At 41.1% G+C, this 20,990-nt stretch overlaps 1 protein-coding gene and 1 long non-coding RNA gene across 5 annotated transcripts in view; one reads left to right on the plus strand and one right to left on the minus strand.

The window, feature by feature from the left end:
* CLHC1 (clathrin heavy chain linker domain containing 1) overlaps positions 1 to 15,409 on the plus strand; it is a 37,678-nt gene extending 22,269 nt beyond the window's left edge. The window contains exons 10-12 of the mRNA XM_063301421.1: positions 5,624 to 5,826; positions 11,901 to 12,080; positions 12,671 to 15,409. Of these exons, the coding sequence (XP_063157491.1) occupies positions 5,624 to 5,826; positions 11,901 to 12,080; positions 12,671 to 12,867 (580 nt within the window). The 3' untranslated portion in view covers positions 12,868 to 15,409. The remainder of the gene's footprint in view (positions 1 to 5,623; positions 5,827 to 11,900; positions 12,081 to 12,670) is intronic.
* On the minus strand, positions 433 to 16,501 carry LOC134495793 (uncharacterized). 4 transcript variants are annotated; one of them, XR_010067850.1, is made up of 4 exons: positions 16,361 to 16,501; positions 14,475 to 14,613; positions 11,734 to 11,794; positions 433 to 529 (listed from the first exon to the last, which is right to left on the minus strand). It is a non-coding gene; the product is annotated as an uncharacterized LOC134495793 (long non-coding RNA). The 4 variants fall into 4 exon arrangements; XR_010067848.1 differs by lacking the exon at positions 11,734 to 11,794 and adding an exon at positions 12,795 to 12,921; XR_010067847.1 differs by lacking the exon at positions 11,734 to 11,794 and adding an exon at positions 12,702 to 12,921.
* Positions 16,502 to 20,990: the final 4,489 nt, after the last annotated feature.

The raw sequence follows: 20,990 nt of genomic DNA on the forward strand, positions 1-20,990 counted from the left end.
TAGCAGAATCTTGGGCAGTGACTAACTCTCAGAATATTCAGTACTAAGCTAGATGGCATATTTCAAATATGAAGAAATACTATTGCTTCTGCTAAACAAATGTTAGTAGTAGATTCTTAGACAACACTTCTCAAAGGATAACGCATCATTTTCAAACTGAATTAGCCCATCTCCATCAGACTCAATTCATGTGAGCTGAAGGCAGGGTAGAATAAGGAAGGAGGCAAGGATATTTGTAGTTAGGAAAAAACAGCAAGAATAGAATTCAGTTATGTTATCTTTCTGGCATGGAAATTATTATGGTAATGTTAGAAGGCCCAGACTGCATTGGGGGGGGTCCCACTGTAAGAAGATAACCTGCATATTCTTGCATTCATAGCAAGATATAACACGCATTGTTTTTGTAAATTGTCCGTAACAGCAACTGCCTTCTTATTTCCCCTTAACTCCAAGCAGGAGGGATATTGGAATGATGAGAATTAATCTGGCAAGAAGAAAGGATCACCCATGCCTTTTCTTTTAGCTCTCTCTAAAAGCAGAAAACATGGTCAACTACTAGACACATTAGCAAGACAAACCAGCATTAGCAAAATATTTTATCAACACAAAGTTCTAATTCAATATTTTCTTTTTACTAAGTTTTGAGATAAAGAAAATAAGAGAAATAACCAATTAAATAATATTCCTTAACCAGCCATGTGCTTTTTTTATTCCTAAAATCAATATTTGCTAAACATCCATTATATGCAAGTTTCATTAGAAGGAAAATTAGTAAAAACAACAGCCAGCTCACTTAAAGTATCTTTCAGAAAGGCTATGAGGGAAACATCCAATTTAATAAGAGGATCAGGTCTATTCCTTACAGCTCATCTTCCATTTTTAAGATAGCATCTGAAGTGGGACCACAACCTATTCATCTCCAGAAGCTTCTGGACACAAGGAGGCTGTTCCATCCTTGGGTATTCCAAGACTTCCCCAATGGAAATGACAAATGGCTCACCATGCAGTGCAGAAAGGATGAACCAAACTTCCCAACATTTCTCAGCAGCGGGGTCTTGTGGTACTCTGGGTACAGAGATACCATGGTACTGAAAAGAGGGCATGAAATAGATCCTTAAAAGACATCTACAGTTCCATATGCAGCCTTGTCAACCTTGGTGAACATAGGAGAGTAGCCAGTTTTGCCATTTATGGTAGAAATGGAAATGGTTTATTAAAACAAGGGCAATAATAGAGATGGCAATGAGCGCCAGAGAGAAATCACAGTCAGATCACCTATCATTCATGGGCCCTCTACATCCCTGTATCCTGGTTGCCTTTGGCTTTCAGATTGCTGTTGGGGACTGGGGGCTGAGAAACATGGGATGAGCTCCTCTTCCTGGCCAGGTCATGGAGATCTCCAAACTGTAGCTTGATCTGCAAACTGTTCAGAGTGCTGGAAAACGTTTGGCCCGAGAGATCAGGAAAAAAACACACCTGGCTTCTTGTTTATTCGTTTAGTTGCTTCTGACTCTTCGTGACTTCATGGACCACCCCACACCAGAGCTTCCTGTCAGTCGTCAACAACCCCAGCTCCCCCAGGGACGAGTCCGTCACCTCTAGAATATCATCCATCTACCTTGCCCTTGGTCGGCCCCTCTTCCTTTTGCCCTCCACTCTCCCTAGCATCAGCATCTTCTCCAGGCTGTCCTGTCTTCTCATTATGTGGCCAAAGTATTTCAGTTTTGCCTTTAATATCGTTCCCTCAAGTGAGCAGTCTGGCTTTCTTTCCTGGAGGATGGACTGGTTTGATCTTTTTGCAGTCCAAGGCACTCTCAGAATTTTCCTCCAACACCACAGTTCCAAAGCATCTATTTTCCTTCTCTCAGCCTTCCTTATGGTCCAGCTCTCGCAGCCATATGTTACTATGGGGAATACCATTGCTTTAACTATGCGGACCTTTGTTGTCAGTGTGATGTCTCTGCTCTTAACTATTTTATCGAGATTTGTCATTGCTCTTCTCCCAAGGATTAAGCGTCTTCTGATTTCCTGACTGCAGTCAGCATCTGCAGTAATCTTTGCACCTAGGAATACAAAGTCTTTCACTGCTTCTACATTTTCTCCCTCTATTTGCCAGTTATCAATCAAGCTGGTTGCCATAATCTTGGTTTTTTTGAGGTTTAGCTGCAAGCCAGCTTTTGCACTTTCTTCTTTCACCTTCAGCATAAGGCTCCTCAGTTCCTCTTCGCTTTCAGCCATCAAAGTGGTATCATCTGCATATCTGAGATTGTTAATGTTTCCTCCAGCGATTTTAACTCCAGCCTTGGATTCCTCAAGCCCAGCATGTTGCATGATGTGTTCTGCGTACAAGTTGAATAGGTAGGGTGAGAGTATACAGCCCTGCCGTACTCCTTTCCCAATCTTAAACCAGCCCGTTGTTCCGTGGTCTGTTCTTACTGTTGCTACTTGGTCATTATACAGATTCTTCAGGAGGAAGACAAGATGACTTGGTATCCCCATACCACTAAGAACTTGCCACAATTTGTTATGGTCCACACAGTCAGAGGCTTTAGAATAGTCAATAAAACAGAAATAGATGTTTTTCTGAAACTCCCTGGCTTTTTCCATTATCCAGTGGATATTGGCAATTTGGTCCCTAGTTCCTCTGCCTTTTCTAAACCCAGCTTGTACCTCTGGCAATTCTCGCTCCATGAATTGCTGAAGTCTACCTTGCAGGATCTTGAGCATAACCTTACTGGAATGTGAAATGAGTGCCACTGTTCGATAGTTTGAACATTCTTTAGTGTTTCCCTTTTTCGGTATGGGGATATAAGTTGATTTTTTCCAGTCTGATGGCCATTCTTGTGTTTCCCAAATTTGCTGGCATATAGCATGCATTACCCTGACAGCATCATGTTGCAAGATTTTGAACAGTTCAGCTGGGATGCCGTCGTCTCCTGCTGCCTTGTTATTAGCAATGCTTCTTAAGGCCCATTCAACCTCACTCTTCAGGATATCTGGCTCTAGCTCACTGACCACACCATCAAAGCTATCCCTGATATTGTTATACTTCCTATACAGGTCTTCTGTATATTCTTGCCACCTTTTCTTTATGTCTTCTTCTGTTAGGTCCTTGCCATCTTTGTTTTTGATCATGGCCATTTTTGCCTGGAATTTACCTCCGATGTTTCTAATTTTCTGGAAGACGTCTCTTGTCCTTCCTATTCTATTGTCTTCTTCCACTTCCACGCATTGCTTGTTTAAAAATAATTCCTTATCTCTTCTGGCTAACCTCTGGAATTTTGCATTTAATTGGGCATATCTCCCCCTATCACTGTTGCCTCTTGCTTTCCTTCTTTCTTGGGGTACTTCTAGTGTCTCAGCAGACAGCCATTTTGCCTTCTTGGTTTTCTCTTTCTTTGGGATGTATTTTGTTGCCGCCTCCTGAACAATGTTGTGAACCTCTGTCCATAGTTCTTCCGGAACCCTATCTACTAAGTCCAGTCCCTTAAATCTATTCTTCACCTCCACTGCATATTCCTTAGGAATATTAGTGAGCTCATATCTAGCTGATCTGTGGGTCTTCTCTAATCTCTTTAGTCTGATCCTAAATTGTGCAAGAAGAAGTTCGTGATCTGAACTACAGTCAGCTCCAGGTCTTGTTTTTACCGACTGTATAGATGTCCGCCACCTTTGGCTGCAAAGGATGTAGTCAATCTGATTTCGGTGTTGTCCATCTGGGGAAGTCCATGTATAAAGCCGTCTCTTAGGTTGTTGGAAGAGAGTGTTTGCTTTGCAGAGTGAGTTGTCTTGGCAAAATTCTATCAGCCTATGTCCTGCTTCGTTTTGTTCTCCCAGGCCATGCTTACCTGTAATTCCAGGTGTCATTTGACTGCCCACCTTAGCATTCCAGTCTCCCGTGATGAAAATAACATCTCTTTTAGGCGTGCTGTCCAGTAGGTGCTGCAGATCCTCATAGAACTGGTCTACTTCAGCTTCTTTAGCGTCTGTGGTTGGGGCGTATATTTGGATCACTGTGATGCTAGATGGCTTGCCCTGAATTCGAATTGAGATCATTCTATCGTTTTTTGGATTGTATCCAAGCACTGCTTTAGCCACTTTACTATTAATTATGAAGGCTACTCCATTTCATCTGTGGTCCTCTTGTCCACAGTAGTAGATCTGGTGATCATTTGATGTGAAGTGGCCCATTCCAGTCCATTTCAGTTCACTGATGCCCAAACTGTCTATCTTAAATCTTGACATCTCACCAATAACCACATCCAATTTGCCCTGGCTCATAGATCTTACATTCCCGGTTCCAATGGTGTGTTGATCCTTAGAACATCGGATTCGCCGTTCACCACCATCACCGTCGGCCACTAGCCGTCCTTTCGGCTTTGAGCTAGCTGCGTCATCATGTCTGGGCTAGTTGAACTCATCCTCTGTTCCTCCCCAGTAGCATTTTGACCATCTTCCGACCTGGGGGTCTCATCTTCCGATGGTATACCGACATATCTCTGGTTATACTGATCCATTTAGTTTTCATGGCAAGAATACTGGGGTGGGTTGCCATTGCCTTGATCACATTTAGTCTGACCTCTCTGTCATGACCTTCCTGTCTTGGGTGGCCCTTCACGGTTTAGCTCATGGCATCATTGAGGTGCTTAAGCTCCAGCACCACGACAAGGTAACGATCCTTTGCTGAAGAACACACCTGGCGTTTCTATAAAAATAAGTGTATTTATAAAAAGCATAAAACATAAACAGTTCCATATCCAGAGCCCTAGGGTAGGCACAAAAGCTTTTTACATAGACATATTTTACAAGCTCATACGCTCACACGCACAGAGCTGGAAGAGAGACTGGAGGAGAACAAAACTAAAAACTTCTTGTGGCAAGTTCCCCCCAGGCAATCAGCAGCTTTACCTTATATGGTCATCCTTTTCACACCCCAACCTGAGGACAATTAAGTCTGCCCTCCTCACCCTGCCAAAGTGATTTGTTACCATAGTAACTTCTCTGCAGCTAAAAATTTCTGGCAGAAAAACACCATACACCAACACAAACTCCAGGTGCAGCCAAAGTCCATGGGCAGTGCAGCACCAGGAGTCCAGGGTCATCTTAAGAGGCAAAAAATCACCAGCTTAATGGGAAAGAGGCATCACCTGTCAGGCAAATCTAGTGGGGCTCATGATTTCCTCTGCACCATCTAACAAGCCTATAAATGCACTCCAGTGAGGTTTATGAAATCAGGCATATATATAGGTCATGATACCACTTGTCTCATTTCTATTCCCGTTGGATATTTTCCGATGGATATTCAGACCTTACTCAAGTTACATGGAGACTGACTCTCTTAGGAGAAGGAAAGACTTTTAATGAGTAGGAAGCTGGGCTTTGGTAAATTATATCCTATTTTCTAAGAGGAACACTGCATGAGGACAAAGAAATAGTGTTGTGAATTCTTTATACATGCTTGGTTGTTTTTTTTTCTGTATCTTTTACTTACCATGCCTCTTAGATTTTAAGTCGTTCTTCTAAAAGAATAAAGTATTGTTACAATCATTATTCCACTTTTCTTTACAACGCTCCAGAATACATCAACCACCTAACGATGTTTTGTTGGCTTTGTTTCTCCCAGACTGGAATTCTCTGAGGCTGCTGGTGATGTAATCTATCAGCATGCAGAGGTGGATAAGCACAACAAGTCCCAGTGCCTAGCTTTGGCTCAAATTGCATACAGTGAGTGTGGGGCACACAAAAAAGCTGTTCTGTGCTTGTGCAAACAGGGCCAAGTCCATGGAGCCATGGATTATCTACAACAATTGCAACAATTTTCCAAGGGTAAATTTCAGAGCTATATTGTATTTATTTCTCTGTTTTAAATTCTATCTGATAGTGTTGCAATGATGTTCAGGTTGCTTTCAGTACAGTTCTGTACTTTAATGCAGTCATATTAAAACCATTTAAACCAGTTGTCAAAAATACAAAAGTAGCTGCACTATCCCACTAAAGGACTTGTATAAATAAAAATGGTCTTAGCTAGTCTACAGAAAGTAATCTGCTAGGCAGCCTTAGGAAAGAAGTTTCGTAAGGAGGCCACCACCACTAAAGAGACTCTGCTGTGCTGGCCTCACAATGCAGGGAAGAGTTTCTCCTGGTGATCTCAGAATTCATGATGGAGAGACAAGAAAGCAAGCTTTCTGCCACAGGGCCCTAAAATCCTCATTTGTCAAAGATTAAGAAAGCTTATTAAATCGGTAGCACAAGTAGATCACAAATAATAATTCAACTAACAATGGCTACCCATTTTGGACATAACTTACTGTTTTGTGGAGCCAAGGGGAAGACATGAAAAAAAACATGATGTTTTTCTTCTAACAGAGAGATGAGAGTTCTAGGCCTGCCTTAGGCACGAAAGCCGGCTGGGTGACCTTGGGCCAGTCATTCTCTCTCAGCCCAAGAGCCAATCAGGCGTGGTATGAGAGTTCTAGTCCCGCCTTAAGCAGGAAAGCCAGCTGGGTGAGCTTGGGCCAGTCATTCTCTCTCAGCCCAACTCACCTCACAGGGTTGTTGTTGTGGGGAAAATAGGAGGAGGAAGGAGTGTTAGGTATGTTCGCTGCCTTGAGTTATTTATAAAAAATAATAAAGGCAGGATAGAAAGTAAATAAATAAATTATGGGAACACTGGAAGAGGAATGGAAGACTGACTAGACATAAACAGTCAAAAGAGAGCAGGTGAGTCAATTGTCAGTTTATTTCACAAATGTCATCTTAGCCGGAAGGAACATTTTAAATAATTCAAAGAGATTCTGCCCTAATTATCTTACTATAAACGAGGGTGGGAAATTCTTCTAACAGTTTTCAAGATTCTGTATTTACCCCAGACTAGAATTAAAGATACTTTACTGAAATCTATATAGTTCTTGTTTCCTTGATTTTGCCTAGTTGCATGGGACTTGACAGATATGAGTTCCTCAGTCATGAATTGCGCTATCTACATGAAGGACTCCTGAAGTTATGGTCTTCTCAGTTCCTATGAAAGAGGACAGTAGTTTGGAAAACATGGCAAATTTTGCACCTTTCTTCCATTTTCTGGAAAACAGATAGCTAGTTCTATTCATCAAAGGGCTGTTCACCAAAAAAATGAAGGAAGCCCCACCCTAGTGGAGATAAATTGGCTTCTTAAAGTGAAAGTATTTAGTTGTCAAGATAGCTGTAACCCAATCCCTTTTCCATTTTAATCATTTTGGATAGAGAAGCCTCTGTGAAAATCTTGCTTTTGAGTGTACTCAGCAATCAAGAGTTTGACATCTGGCAATAGATGGACTACATTTCATAAATACTGGGAAAGGTGTTAAGCTCGAGAATAAGAGTGAGAATTACGAAAGCTCAGAACTGAATATAACACCAAGGACTAGGTCCAACAACACAGAATACAAGGGAAAAAAGCCTAAGGGTAGAAGAGGGAGATAGAGGTTTGCAGAAAACTGGGAAAATCTGCCATCAAAGACCCATCTGAAGTTTTTAGAAGTAAAGAAGTCAGTTTAAAAACAAAGGTGCGTCTGACTCATGCCATGGTCTTCTCAATTGCCACATATGCCTGTGAAAGTTGGACATCAAAAAAGGAAGATAGAAGAAGAATTGATGCATTTGAATCGTGTTGGCGAAGATTATTGAAAATACCATGGACTTCCAGAAGAACAAACAAATCAGTTTTAGAAGAAATACAACCAGATTGTTCCCTAGAGGCGAAGATAACTTGGCTTAGACTCTCATACTTTGGGCACATTGTCAGGAAAGACCGGTTGCTTGAAAAGGACATCGTGTTTGGTAAAGTGGAGGGCCAGCGGAAAAGAGGAAGGCCTTTAGTGCAATGGATTGATAACAATTACAGCAACAATGGATGCAAACATTGGAACGGTCAGGCCTATGGCGGAAGACCAAACAGTATTTTGTTCTGTTATACATAGGGTCACCATGAGTTGTAAACAACAGCACCTAACAACAACAACAGTGAAGCCACTAGGGGTTATAGGTCACAGTCTCAGTTGTTTCTACATTATTACACAGAACATGGGAAACTTGAAATCCTAACAGCAGAGGATAAATATGATGGCGTAGGCATAATAAAACTTGGTGGGATGACACACATGACTGGTACATAGCCCTGGAATGCTACAGTATATTCAGAATTGTTATTTTTAACCTTGTATGCTGCCCAAAGTCGCTGCTGTGAGATGGGCACCCATATGAATCATTCAAGTAAATAAAAGGAATAGACTGAACAAAAAGGGAAGGAGCATTGTGCTGTGGATGAGGCCTTTCCCTGTCAGATGACCAGCTTTTCAAAGACGCATACAATAATGACAGAGATTTCAACTCTCCAACCACCTACTGGAAATCTATCTTTTGCACTAGTCAGAGATCCAACAAGTTCTTGTTTTCTTTTGCTGGCAATTTCCTATTTCAGGGGAAGAAAGAACAAGAGGATCTGCTATCCTGGACCTAATCTTTAGCAACATGGAGAAAATGTTGAAGATGTGAAGTGACTGGGAGAAAGTGACCATGTTATTCTTGAATTTATGTTGTCAAGGGGACAATAGTGAAGAGTCAGACTTGTATACTGGGTTTCAAAAAAGGATTTTAATGAATTCAGACAGAAAGTAGGTCACATCCAGTAGTTTGAAATACTGAAGAAGAAAAGTGTCAGGGAAGGACATTCTGCAAAACGAGATACTAAAGGTGCAATTGCAGACAATTCCTACTAGATGGAAAAATAGGAAGTATACTGGGGTGACTATGGGTGGATACATACAGACCTTCTAAAAAGGTCTAGGTTTTTTAGAAAAGCTGAAAAGAAAAAGGGACAAGGGGAAATGGAATGAAGGGTATATAACCAAAAGGTACAAAGCAATCGCCAAAAACTGTAGGGGTTGTGACAGGAAGGCTAAAGCTTTGAATATGCTCAGTCTTGCAAGAAATGCCCAAAACAGCTACCAAAAAAGGCTTTGGGGCATACATCATAAAGAAAAGGAAAGGCTGCAAGATCTGTTGCAGAAAGAAGGTAACAGGTGATGCAAGAAATCTTTTATTTTACATGTGTCTTCTCTCAGAATGGAAATGAAGCCCTAATTGGCTGCTATTGGAAAGAGGGAGCTGCAGTTCATAAGGAAAGGGTAAAAAACACTTAACTAATTTCAATGAATTAATGTGTCCAGAGCCATATTAATTTCATTTTAGAGTACTGAAGAAACTAGCAACGGTGATTACAGTATTAAAAGTTATGTTTGAAAAACATTCTAGAGAACCAACAAGCTTCTGGAAGACTGGACAAGAGCAAATATTACTGTTTTCTTCCAGAAATGGAAGGAAGAGGACCCAGAATTACAGTGCTTTCAAGTTGATGTCCATACTAGACAAAGTTGTCAAGCAGCTTATTAAACAGGTTTCTGAGCACTTGGGTAGGAATGAAGGTCTGAAGAGCCAGGAGAGGGTTGTCACAAGCAAGTCATGGCAGACTAACCTCCTTTTTTGATGGAGTTGCTAGTTTAATAGATTGGGGGATGCCATGGACATACTGTACCTTGACCTCAGCAAAGCATTCAACAGAGTCTGTCAGGATATTCTTATAAATAAAATGGTAAAATATGGGATAAATATACAACTGTTAGATACATTCATAATTGCTGAGTGACTGCACCAAGAAAATACTCCTAAATGGCTTCACGTCAACCTGCAGAATAGTACTGCCATAAGGCTCTGTCCTGGGCCCTATGCTATTCAATATTTTTATTATGAACTTGGATGAAAGGGCTGAGAGGATCATTTTCAAGTTTGCAGATGACACAAAACTAGGAATGGCTAAAGCTTGAGAAGAGGAAATTCAAAAAGATTTAGAAAGAGGCTCAAACAGTGAGCCAGAACAAACAGGATGAAATTTCATAGGAATAAATATAAAGTCCTGCATCTGGGAGAAGAAAAACAAAATGTCCAGGTAAAGAATGGGAAGACCTGGTGAAAAGAATGTGGATGTTCTAGTAGATCACAAGCTGAACCTGAACCAATAGTGCGATGCAGCTGCTAAAATGACAGGTGCTATTTTAGGATATTTTAGCGATAACATAGAGTCCAGATCATGGGAAGTAATTGTCCTGATCTACTCTGCCACAGTCAAACCCTACTTGGAATAATGTGTCCAGTTCTGAGCACTGCAGTCTAAAAGGAAAACCCATACCTGAAATGAATTCAGATACCAAAATGGTGGGATGATTGGAAACCAAGTCCTATAAGGAACTGGGTATGTTTAGCCTGCAGAAGAGAAGACCGAGAGGAGATACGATAGCAATCTTCAGTTCTCTAAAGGTTATAATATAGAGGAAGGAGTGGGACTTGTTCTGCATTGCCCCAGAGGGCAGGACCAGAATCAATGCTTGAAACTATAGAGATGTAGATCCAGGCTAAACTATTTGAATCACCAAATAAAGGAATAAGTTGTCTTCTGAAATGGTATGTTCCCCTTCAAAAACAGGATAGTCATCTGTCCAGTACAGGATTTAACAGATCCTGTACTGACCAAGACTTGAATTGTTCCTTCCAAATGTATGTCCCTGAACTGTGAGGTTTGCAAAAGTATAATTAGAAAGTAAAGTGGGGAAAGCTTGCAAGGCATGGCTTCTAGAATTCTAACTCCTTTACCAGCAGTAGCTATATGAAGCATCTGCATTCTCTTCTGTGTAAGGTGTGCACACTTTTTCCCCAAGGACTATCAGGATGTACTGTATGCATTCATTTGCCTGTGTGTATGTGAGAAAGGGATGGAGTGAATGAATCTAATCAGAGGAGATGCAAATGTAGGTGTTTCTGTTCTCACTTTGTGTTGCATATGTATCTGTGCATGTATCTGTGCACTGGGAAGCATGGGACAGGCTACGTGTCCTTTGGGTCACATGCCCAGGAGGCAGAGGGCTTAAAAAGGAGTTTCTACTGTATTTCTAACAGAATTTTGAACTGTTGCCCAATCGCCTCTCCTTTAGAGATACTTTGGGGGATCTTTTTCTCTGCTACTCCAATATGATCTTTCTTTTGCTGATTTCTCCCCCCACCCCTCCAAACCCACACAAATTTGGTCCCATTCAGCTGAGGACTGTTTCCCCTCAAACAATCCATTGAGCATTGTGTAAGTTGAGCAGGTATGAAATGGCAGCTGTGGTTTTTAATATATGACCATTTCCTCACCAGTGACTTTTAGTATACTTACAGCATCACCCAGCCATCCCTAAGACGATATAAAGACTGTCCTCAGTGCATTTATTTTGGCACAATTCTGTTGGATAACTCTTGAAGACTGAAGCATTTTATTGCAGATCCCCCTTGTCATGGCTAACACTGTTAGTGAACCTGTCCTCTAGGAGTTAGCTAATTCAGTCAGGTACAGTAGTTGTGTGCTGAACAAAGAATTCTATTTCTCAGTCACTCCCAAATCAACGCTGAGAGCAGGGATGTCTGTGGTGTGGTCAACACTAACCGGAGCTATCAAAGTTCTGCCCATTTTTATGTGCATGTGATGCATGATAAAAAGTAGTGGGACTTTTATCACCTAATCATGCCTGCCATTTGGATGCTGTTCAGATACAAACACACACCACAGAGGCCCATGATTGAGAGGTAGGAAATGCTGTTTACTTCATTGTTCTTTTCTTAATCATTTAAAGCAAGGATTAAACGAAAGAACGGTCTGAGGGTAGATACCTAAAAATGCAAGAATTCCATATTGAGTTTTCAGAGGTAACACATTTCTGCTCACTTTATGCTGGAAATTAAAAATGAGAGAGACATGCTTTTCAAGCTGGAAATGTAAATACCTATGGATATTTTTGCTTTTCAGGCTTTCTAACACCTCTGCTGTTTGATTTCAGAGGATTATATCTTTCTACTAAAGCACTATCCTCGTACAGATTTCATCCGTTGCCTTACTCAAGAATGGAATGGGAAACCACCAATCATGTCCCTTGGGGAAACCATCCTCTTGCTCATCAAAACAGAACATCAAATCTATTGCATGCAGTTGTTGGAGGAGATTGCCAAAAAGGACAAGGGTGAGTATAGCGTGACTTTCTCCAGTGGGAATGTGGCAGCCCTACAAAGTAGACCAGGCTAAGAAACTACTTTTATTGCAACAGCTATAGTAACAGAATCTTGCAAGTCTGACTGTGCTTCCTCCCACTAACTTTGGCTTCATGTGAACTAGGGAGGGGCTTGATGAGATGTTTTCTCAACTTATTTCCTTGGCCCAAACTCAAGCCCCACTTATCTGACTGTTGCCATAGTAGCGGCTCTTCTTCCTGTCCTTCAAGGTCATTCCATATGACCTGTACAGAATGTAAATACTTTTGCTTGCAATTATCTCACTGGGTAAAATGTAGGGGAGAGATTTTAATTAGGGAATGGAGAGAGGAAAGGCTTACATTTTCCTTGTGCTGCAATCACAGTTCCAAAGTGGGACCTGCTTCCCCTCCAATTAAACTGCATCTACTTTAGACACATTCTTGACAGTAGCCTGTTGAATCCTTGCTGTAATTTAGAAGCATGCCAAAAATGTATGCATCGTTTTTAACAGAGTCAGTGATTCAGACAAAAAAGAAATGCAGCAAAATACTCTTTGCTTTCTTTGTCAAACTATTTATAGATAAATTGGAAGAAATCATTGTAAAAGATACCTGCAATGTTGAGGAATGGAAGGAGATAGCTGAAACATGCCTCTGTGCCAGAAAAGAACATTTATACAAAATTATCATCTCTATCCTTGTTACCATGGAAGGAGTGGTTGTAATTCCTGTTGATGATATAGAGGATGCCAAATTAATGGAACATGTCTTCTTGTAATTTGTCCACAAAGCACACGGAGGAGCTCTTTGTCCTAGGAGTTGTTTATGTTGGCTGAACAAGTAACAACATAACTTCTTAATGTTATTTCTGTTTTTAAAAATATATTTAATACCATGTACCTGATTTGATTGTGGAACAATTGTTAGTCATGCTTGATTATTTATGCTTATTTTACTTAAAAACTGGTGTTCCCTTTTGAAGTAACTGAGCTGTTTATCCCAGATCTCTTGTGATTTTTCTTCCCTTTTTAAGTAATTTGTTTTCTCCTATTTTTTCTTGAAATAGGTAAGTTGAACCAGTTGTTGAAGACACAGTCTTCCATTTCCAAAAAACACATTTCTTTAATTTTTAAGATAATGTTGTTTTTATCTTTATATAGTGGCAAAAATAGAAGTTATCTCTGATATAAAATGGACAGGATGCTCACAACTTAGCTACACACTCAGTTATTGTTTCCACACACTCTATGAATTGCAACAATAATTCCTAGTTTCTCCCATGGAATCAATATTTTTTCCTCTAATGGTTATATAACTTTTTTCTAGCCTTTCCCAGCGTGGTTGTTGGATTATGAAAATTGTAGTCCCAATACATCCAGAAGGTACCAGGTGGGGTTTAAGCTACCTTATTGCACAGAGATTCAGCATTCTTTTACATTTGTGCTATATATAAGTTATTTAGGAAATCCAGCCTATACTAATATGTATCATTTTGTAATATCCCAGATGCTTAATTTGGTCACTAACAAGTTTAACAAGTTACTGAAAATTATATCTCTAAAATAATTGCATCTGAAGATATATTTTCATCCTTATTGTACAGTATCGATATTCATTACCTTTATAGCAAGCAAGTGGTGTTCTTTAACCCCAAGTTCCATAAAGCTACCATGTAAGCAGGGAAAGGCCACAGTTTGAAAATAATGTGAATTGGTTTATGAAGATTTTCTTGCACCCATACCCAGTTATGTTTCCCAGGATTCTGTGACAGAAAGAAACCAAGAAAAAAAACATGTTCAACAATGTATCTGCTCTTCACCATAATTTGCATTAAGCAGGTTGATAAAGAACAGTTTGGAGTTAGACATGGATTTTGTGATAGAGGGCTAGATATCAGCAACCATGGCAGCATGGCCCAACACTTACTTTTACTTTTCACTCCCCCATTCTTTCTTTTCAAAGATTTTGTAAGCACAAGCCCAAATGTATGTTATGAAAAATGCTATGTTTGAATGTCTTTTTAGTTCCCAAGATTGCAGTGCTTTGTACATAAAGTAACAATACAAGCCAAGGACATTCTCAGCCTGGGAAGCTGTAATTCTGTAATCATATATGCAGGGACCACTCTTGAGGGAGAGTATTGAGGTGTGTGTGTGTGTGTATGGAGAGAGAGAGAGAGGAAAAAAAGAGAGAGAGTGTGTCTCAAAGCAAATTAAGTCCTTTATGGCATTGGACAAGTTAAATATTCATTAAAAAAGAAGCCACCATCAAGCACAGATGGTCCCATAACTTGCTCCAAAATGCTGAATTTTGACTCCAGGCTGGGACCTTACCCAAATTCCATCCTGTCATAAACAGATAAATTGCCAACTCACTAGTACTTACTGTGTTGTCCCTAGACATCATGTTAACCTTAGAGAGTTTCATTGAACATGAACCAGCCACACATTCTCAGTTCCATTGCTTCCATTGACTCAGAAAATTGCTGTTGGAATACTTTGTCACCAGGGATCTGCATATAATCCTGTTAATGAATTGAACAATAACTGTGAGTTTAAATTGGCTGGTTATGGTTCACAGACCCTGAATTTCTTAGACGACTTTTTCTTAAGAAAATGTAGCCTGGATCATTTATTTAAGAATAGAACTTACCGTATGTGTGATATATTTGTGTGTGTGTGCGTGGATAGAAAGAGAAAAAATGTCTAGGCAAGTATCTTTAGTATCTGTAGATATAACCAGACTATTTGAAGATAGTGGTCATTTTATAAAAATGCATGGCAGTTGTTTCTTAATATGTCTTGAGGCACAATATATTTACAGCTTCATACCCTCCCCCAAGGGTGGTCCCTACATATATGACTACAGAATTACAGCTTGTGAAGCAACTGTGTGGGAGTCTCCTTGGCTTGTGCTACTGGTTTATATACAAGGCACTGTAATCTTGGGAACAAGAAAGGCATTCAAACATAGCATCTCTCATAAGATACATTTGGGCTTGTCTTGACAAAATCTTTGAAAAGCAAGAATGTGGGAGTGAAAAATGCAATGCTGATACAAAGAAAAACTCCCCATTACAGCTGATTTCCTAAGTTCATAATGCTGTCCATTGATAGGAGTTAATTTAAAATAATATTTTAAAAGGAACACATAAGATGTCTATATTTACAGGCCATAATAGGTGGTTAGTAGAAGCCAAGGATGATCATTAGTAGGAATTTGCATTGAATTCAGTATTACTCCTAGGAAAATGTGTACAAGATTGCGGTGCTTTTATTTACTTATTTATTACATCCATAAAACCATAAAATATTAAACTCTTCAAAGTCTGTTGCTGTCCTCCATTAAAAACTTACATACCCCAAATGCCCTGAGAATGGTTTTGACTGCTTCCTAAAGGATAAAAGGGTAGAGGCTAGCCTGTAGAGAGTAAGAAAGATGACCTTGATGGAGATACACAGGCTCCATTCCCTAGGCAAAAGGGGCTGAAGCATTTGTTAAGTCCAGAACTTCCAGACAACATTTGGAAGCAGCTCAGACAGGCACCTCCCTCATTCATTGAACTATAAGAAGAATGAGGAGGTACAGCCCAATGAGACTTGCAAGATTCTATTATTATAGCCACGCTCAATAAAAGTAGTCTTAGCCTTCCTATGCAGTTGATTTCCTGGTCTGGTCTACCTAGTGGGGCTGGCATAGCCTGACCTCAGAGCAAGCTGTTCCAGGCAGATTTTACCTGGAAAAAACAGCTGTTCTTTCTGCATGGAAGACTTGAGCTGTTCAGGTAGGTTACTATGCAGGAGAGAGGCTGGTACACAAGCAACAGTCCCCTCTGATCCCTACAGTCCAACTTCACAAACAAGGTCTCACATCTGGCAATCTGCGGAGCAGTGTCCCTGAAAGCCACTAGGGTTTCTTGGATAATAACTGCCACCCCACCACCCTGATCCTGAAGCTGATGCCACACATGAAACCCAGCTGGGCGCATCTCTGAGAGGGGAATCTTTTATCTGAGGCAGTGTTGTTAAGATGCCTCAACTGGCTGGGGAATTCTGGGAGTTGAAGTCCACACATCTTAAAGTTGCCAAGGTTAAAAAACAGTGGTCTGAGGTATCAAAACAGCCTTTGACATTATATTCACCTTGACTTGGGGGGGAAGGGAAACTCTTAGTCTGGCTCTAAGTAGGGACACGGACCACTTGGCACGCACTGATCTGTCCTTCAACCCCTCAAAACTGCTTGCCTATTCTTTCATGCTGCTTATTACTTACCCAAACAATTGATGCAGCACAGCAGTTACAGCACCAGTGCACCACAAAAGAGAAGAGCAATTCATGCTGCTGCATCATGCCAGCTGGAATATGATGGATGTTCAGCCAGACCAGAGTCTTTTCCAGCAGCTCTTTCAGTTAGCCAGACCAGAAAGCAAGAAGCAAGCGGCGCTGTGTATTCGTCATTAGAAGTTTATAGCATCATCCAGCCATCAGTAAGGCAGTACAGGTAGTCTGATTTACAACTGTTCATTCAGTGACCATTCAAAGTTATGACAGCGCTGAATGAATGGAAGTCATGACTGGTCCTCAGAGTTCTGGCTGTCCCAGCAACCCCATAGTCATGGGATTGTGATCTGGGTGCTTGGCAACCAGCTCGCACTTATGCAGTGCCCTGTGATCACATGATCACCATTTGTGACCTTCCCTGCTGGCTTCCCCAATAAGTCAATGGTGAAGCCAGGAGAGAAGGTCACAAGTTGCTAGGGTAAGTTTCCCTCACCCGTGTACCCTCTTCCAGCCCCTTTGCACTCGCGCTGGCCACTCACTCCCACACACACCTCCATACGCCCTCCCCAACCCTCACCGCACCTCCTTTGCACACTACCATGCACCCCCCCAAGCCTCCCATGCACCCTCACTGACCCTCACTGGACCTCCCTCACATCCCTGCACAGCCTAATGCACCTTCCCCAACCCTCACTGCATTTCCCTTGCACAACTCGCACACACCCTTGCACACTGTCGTACTCTTGCACACCCTCACATGCTGACTTGGTTGTGGGAAGCTGGCAGGAAGTTGCCCTGCCTAACAACCATGGGATTTGGTTAACAACAGCAACAAGGAACTGCAGGGATTGCTGTCCCTAAGTGATACGGTTGCACTTTTTTGCCTCACCTAACAACCATGGGATTCAGTTAATGATGGCAACTGGGACTGCAGGGATTGCTGTCACTAAGCGATGCAGTCGCGCTTTATGGTCCCAATTGCCGTCATAAGTCGAGGACTACCTGTAAGACCCTGTCTTCATCACTGTCATAGCAGCACAGCGATGGTGGATTGATGCTAGCAGGCACAATAGATCACTAGTGAGGAAATGATCTGTCTCATACAGGTAGGAAAGGCAGTGAATTTGCTGCCAGAAATAATGGCCTCAATGGTAGGGCTGACTCTGAGTTTTGAAGGTGGGGGAGTAACTGGGTAAAGTTACATTTTCTTACATTTTCTGTTATATCTCTGTAATTTGTGCGCACTCATCTTCTCTTTAAGTGGAAGCCAATTTAAGAATATCTTTGCAGAAGCCAAGTTTTCTTTCACACATACATACATGCTGCCCTGTCCTTCCTTTCCCATATCCGTATCACAACAAAAAATAGAAAACATCCTGATAGCTGCAGTTCTACTCCTGGCTACTTCCTCTTGAATTTTCCTTTGTAAAGCAAAGTTATAAACATAAGCAATTATTTTTTTTATCCTTATGAATCTCTTTCAGATCTGTCCCTTTTCAGGTTTGTCCTCTATTTTTTCCAAGAAAGTAGGGTCACTGTATCTATAATGGGACTATAGTTATAATATGGTAAGAGAAAGATTTTCTCTTTTGACAAAAGTGCTGAATCATCCAACACCATTGACTGAATACAACATTTTATTTTAGTTTCTTTATTGTATGTTTATGTTGACATTTCTTCCAGGAAGTCAGGGTCCAAATGGCATGCTATTCTCTCTCCCCTCATTTATCCTCCCACTCCTGTGAGGTGGGTTATTTAAGAAAAAATAGGAAGCTTTTTCCCTCAGAGCTTACTCCTGAAGTCCACATGGAATTGCAGACTTACTGGGTCAAACAAAACCATTTTTAAAACCCATAGAATTGTATAAGGACATTTTTTTTAACGTGTACTTACATAGAATATGGTGCCACAGGAAACACTGGTGGTCAGTAGCTGAGACCCTATTTTTCTGAATTAGTCTCAAAAGAATTGGCTTTGTGGCCAAAGATCAAATTACTAGAGCAGTTGCATGACATCCCCAGTAAAATACAATCCTGAAAGGGCATAAGTACTGTAAAAGACATTTTCCCATCTTTTATAGTAATACAAGTCAAAGCAGCCACTTCTTGTTCATCCTATATAGGGATGATACTGTATATCTATACCTATATCTATACCTATATCTCTTATCTCTATCTCTATCACTCATGACTGACAAAATTCGTATAAACAAGAAAAGGCTATCTTTCACCAGGTTTCCTTCTAAGAACTCTGTGTGTGTGTGTGTGTGTGTGTGTATGTATTAGCTGCTTTCTCTTCTAGGACTCTTAATTGATTTTTCAATTCAGGTACTTTTATTAGCCTAGGCTCAGCAGATCTTTGTTAATAAATTATGCATCCTGATAAATCTTTAAAATATGCTGGTGTGTATATGGTTTTGTGTGTGAACAATGGTATATTTTTATGAGTTTGCTCTGTAGCATTGCTTTGCATGTGTCTATCCCCTGTTGTTTTCTATCCCCTGAAATGATGGCCAGAGATTGTACATGAATATTATTGATAAGGTTTACATTTTTATTCCAGTTCTCTGAGGTCATTAAAGGAAGGGATTGGAACAAGTTCAGATTACCATTCCCAATTAATTATTTATTGGTATCAGTGTGCATAGTGCTTTACAGAGAACAAAGAGCACATGATTACTGCAAGAAGCTTATAATTTAAAATTCAACAGACAGGAATTAATAAAGGAATGGACTTAAGGAGCTCTGACCGATTGAACAGTGGCCATTTTGCTTATCAGCATCAATTATTTTCTCAATTATTTTCTGATGAATCAGGTGATGAGACTTTAAGAAGGAAGACAGTTGAAGTATGTGCTATTTTGTTTTACCCAGAAAGTTGCAGAATTGGGGGAATTCAAAAGGCTGCTGCCAAAAACAAAACAAAACAGCAAAAAAGGCTGTCTTCTTTGCTATTCACTGGGAAATGTCTTTATAGGGAATAGCAGTTCCATATATAATAATGTAATACATAACACAACATAAACTCATAACATATCCTTTCATAGAGTGGGAGAACATCCCTCCAGCAGCTTATTTTTTGAGAGCTGCAGTGTTAGATAAATGCCTCACCAAAGATATGATAGTGATTGAAACTGACTTTTAACAATACAAAACAAAACTAAAAAGAAACTCAAATGCCAACTATTTTCCTCAGAAACAGGGAGGCACAGGGAGACAGAGGTTTAGGAGGACCACAGGGGAAGTGGTGCTATCCCACCAAAGACACCTAATGATGGAAGCCCAGAAACCTCTGGGGAATAAGCATGGGGAGGGGGGGGGTTGCCATCCCCATCATCCAGAAAGTCAAACAGGACTGTGGGCAATATCTCCTGTGCAATGGGAAGCTGCTATTTAACTTTCTCCACTCTGTACCATTTCAGGGAATTGTTGCCCAATCTAGATAATGTACATGGGAGTGTGGCAAAAAATAGATGCTGCCAAGGCAGGGTCCCAGTGGATGAAGTGATTCTCTTGCACAGGGTCAGGGACCAGGGCAAGTGTATGGATGCAGATACCTCTAATTGGTGGCATGGGGGCAACCCCAAGCAAGAGTTGGGGTTGAAGACACCAGAGTAGATTTATTGGGTTGGTAAGGTGAGAGAGGGCATGTGTAAGTATATGGGGTAGTGTGTTTGGGGTAGTAGGAGAGTCCTTGGCCTGATATCTGGCCCATCTTGGGTGTGTGGGGTTGGTAGTGAGGGTGGTCTGAATTAGGGAGTTTGGGAGTCACTGGGGTTTCTGTAGTTCTGCCAGATACCCTGTAGATTAATACCCTGAGGTCTGCTGAAGGGTCTTGTGAGGGGGAAAATTGACTTGGAAAATTCTGATTGTGATGAATTGGGGCAGGTATGAGGGGATACACTGATCCAGCCATTTCAGGGAAGGGGAGAGGCAATTTGGAGCTGGTCTAGCCCTTCAGTTTGAGTCATGGATCTAGAAGACCAGACTGCTGGTGACCTTGGCCACAAGTCTCTTTATAATAACACTACATGCATTCATGACCTGGTCTGTTTTAGTAAAGCCTGGTTGGGTGGGAACAGGGATGTGGTCCTGTCCGAAATTTGTTGTGCTGGGTTTCAGCTCTTTCAATAGTCATGCCTCCAAGGCTGCAGTTGAGGGTGGAGATGGTCCCCTGTGTATCACTGGTGGTTGTCAGAGGCCCTATTCTTGAAGTGATGGGATCTGAGGGCCTGTATTTTATGTTGGGCTGTCCATCAGGCATTTGGGAATTTTCCCAGCAATCTGGAAGGCAGTAGTGCTGAGTGCTTACTCACACTCTAGAACTTGGAGGTGGCCAAAGCACTGGCTGTGATTGCCCCAAGCAGTCTCTTTCTAGCAGTTTCAGGGAACTCTTTGATTTACTAGGGAGTTCTGGAAAATGAAGTGACAGAAGTGATACCCGGGGTACTGCAAGGCTCAGCTCTCTCTGCCCTGTCTTTAACATCTCCATAAAAGCTTGGGGAGAGGTCATCCATGAGTCTAAGTGAGGTAGCATCAATAGGCCAATGATACCCAGTTATACATCTCAATCCCGCCAAACTGGAGATGTTGTGGATGTCTTGGCATGGTGCTTGGAAGCT

The sequence above is a fragment of the Candoia aspera genome, chromosome 1, assembly GCF_035149785.1.
Source record: "Candoia aspera isolate rCanAsp1 chromosome 1, rCanAsp1.hap2, whole genome shotgun sequence".
NCBI classification, from domain to species: domain Eukaryota; kingdom Metazoa; phylum Chordata; class Lepidosauria; order Squamata; family Boidae; genus Candoia; species Candoia aspera.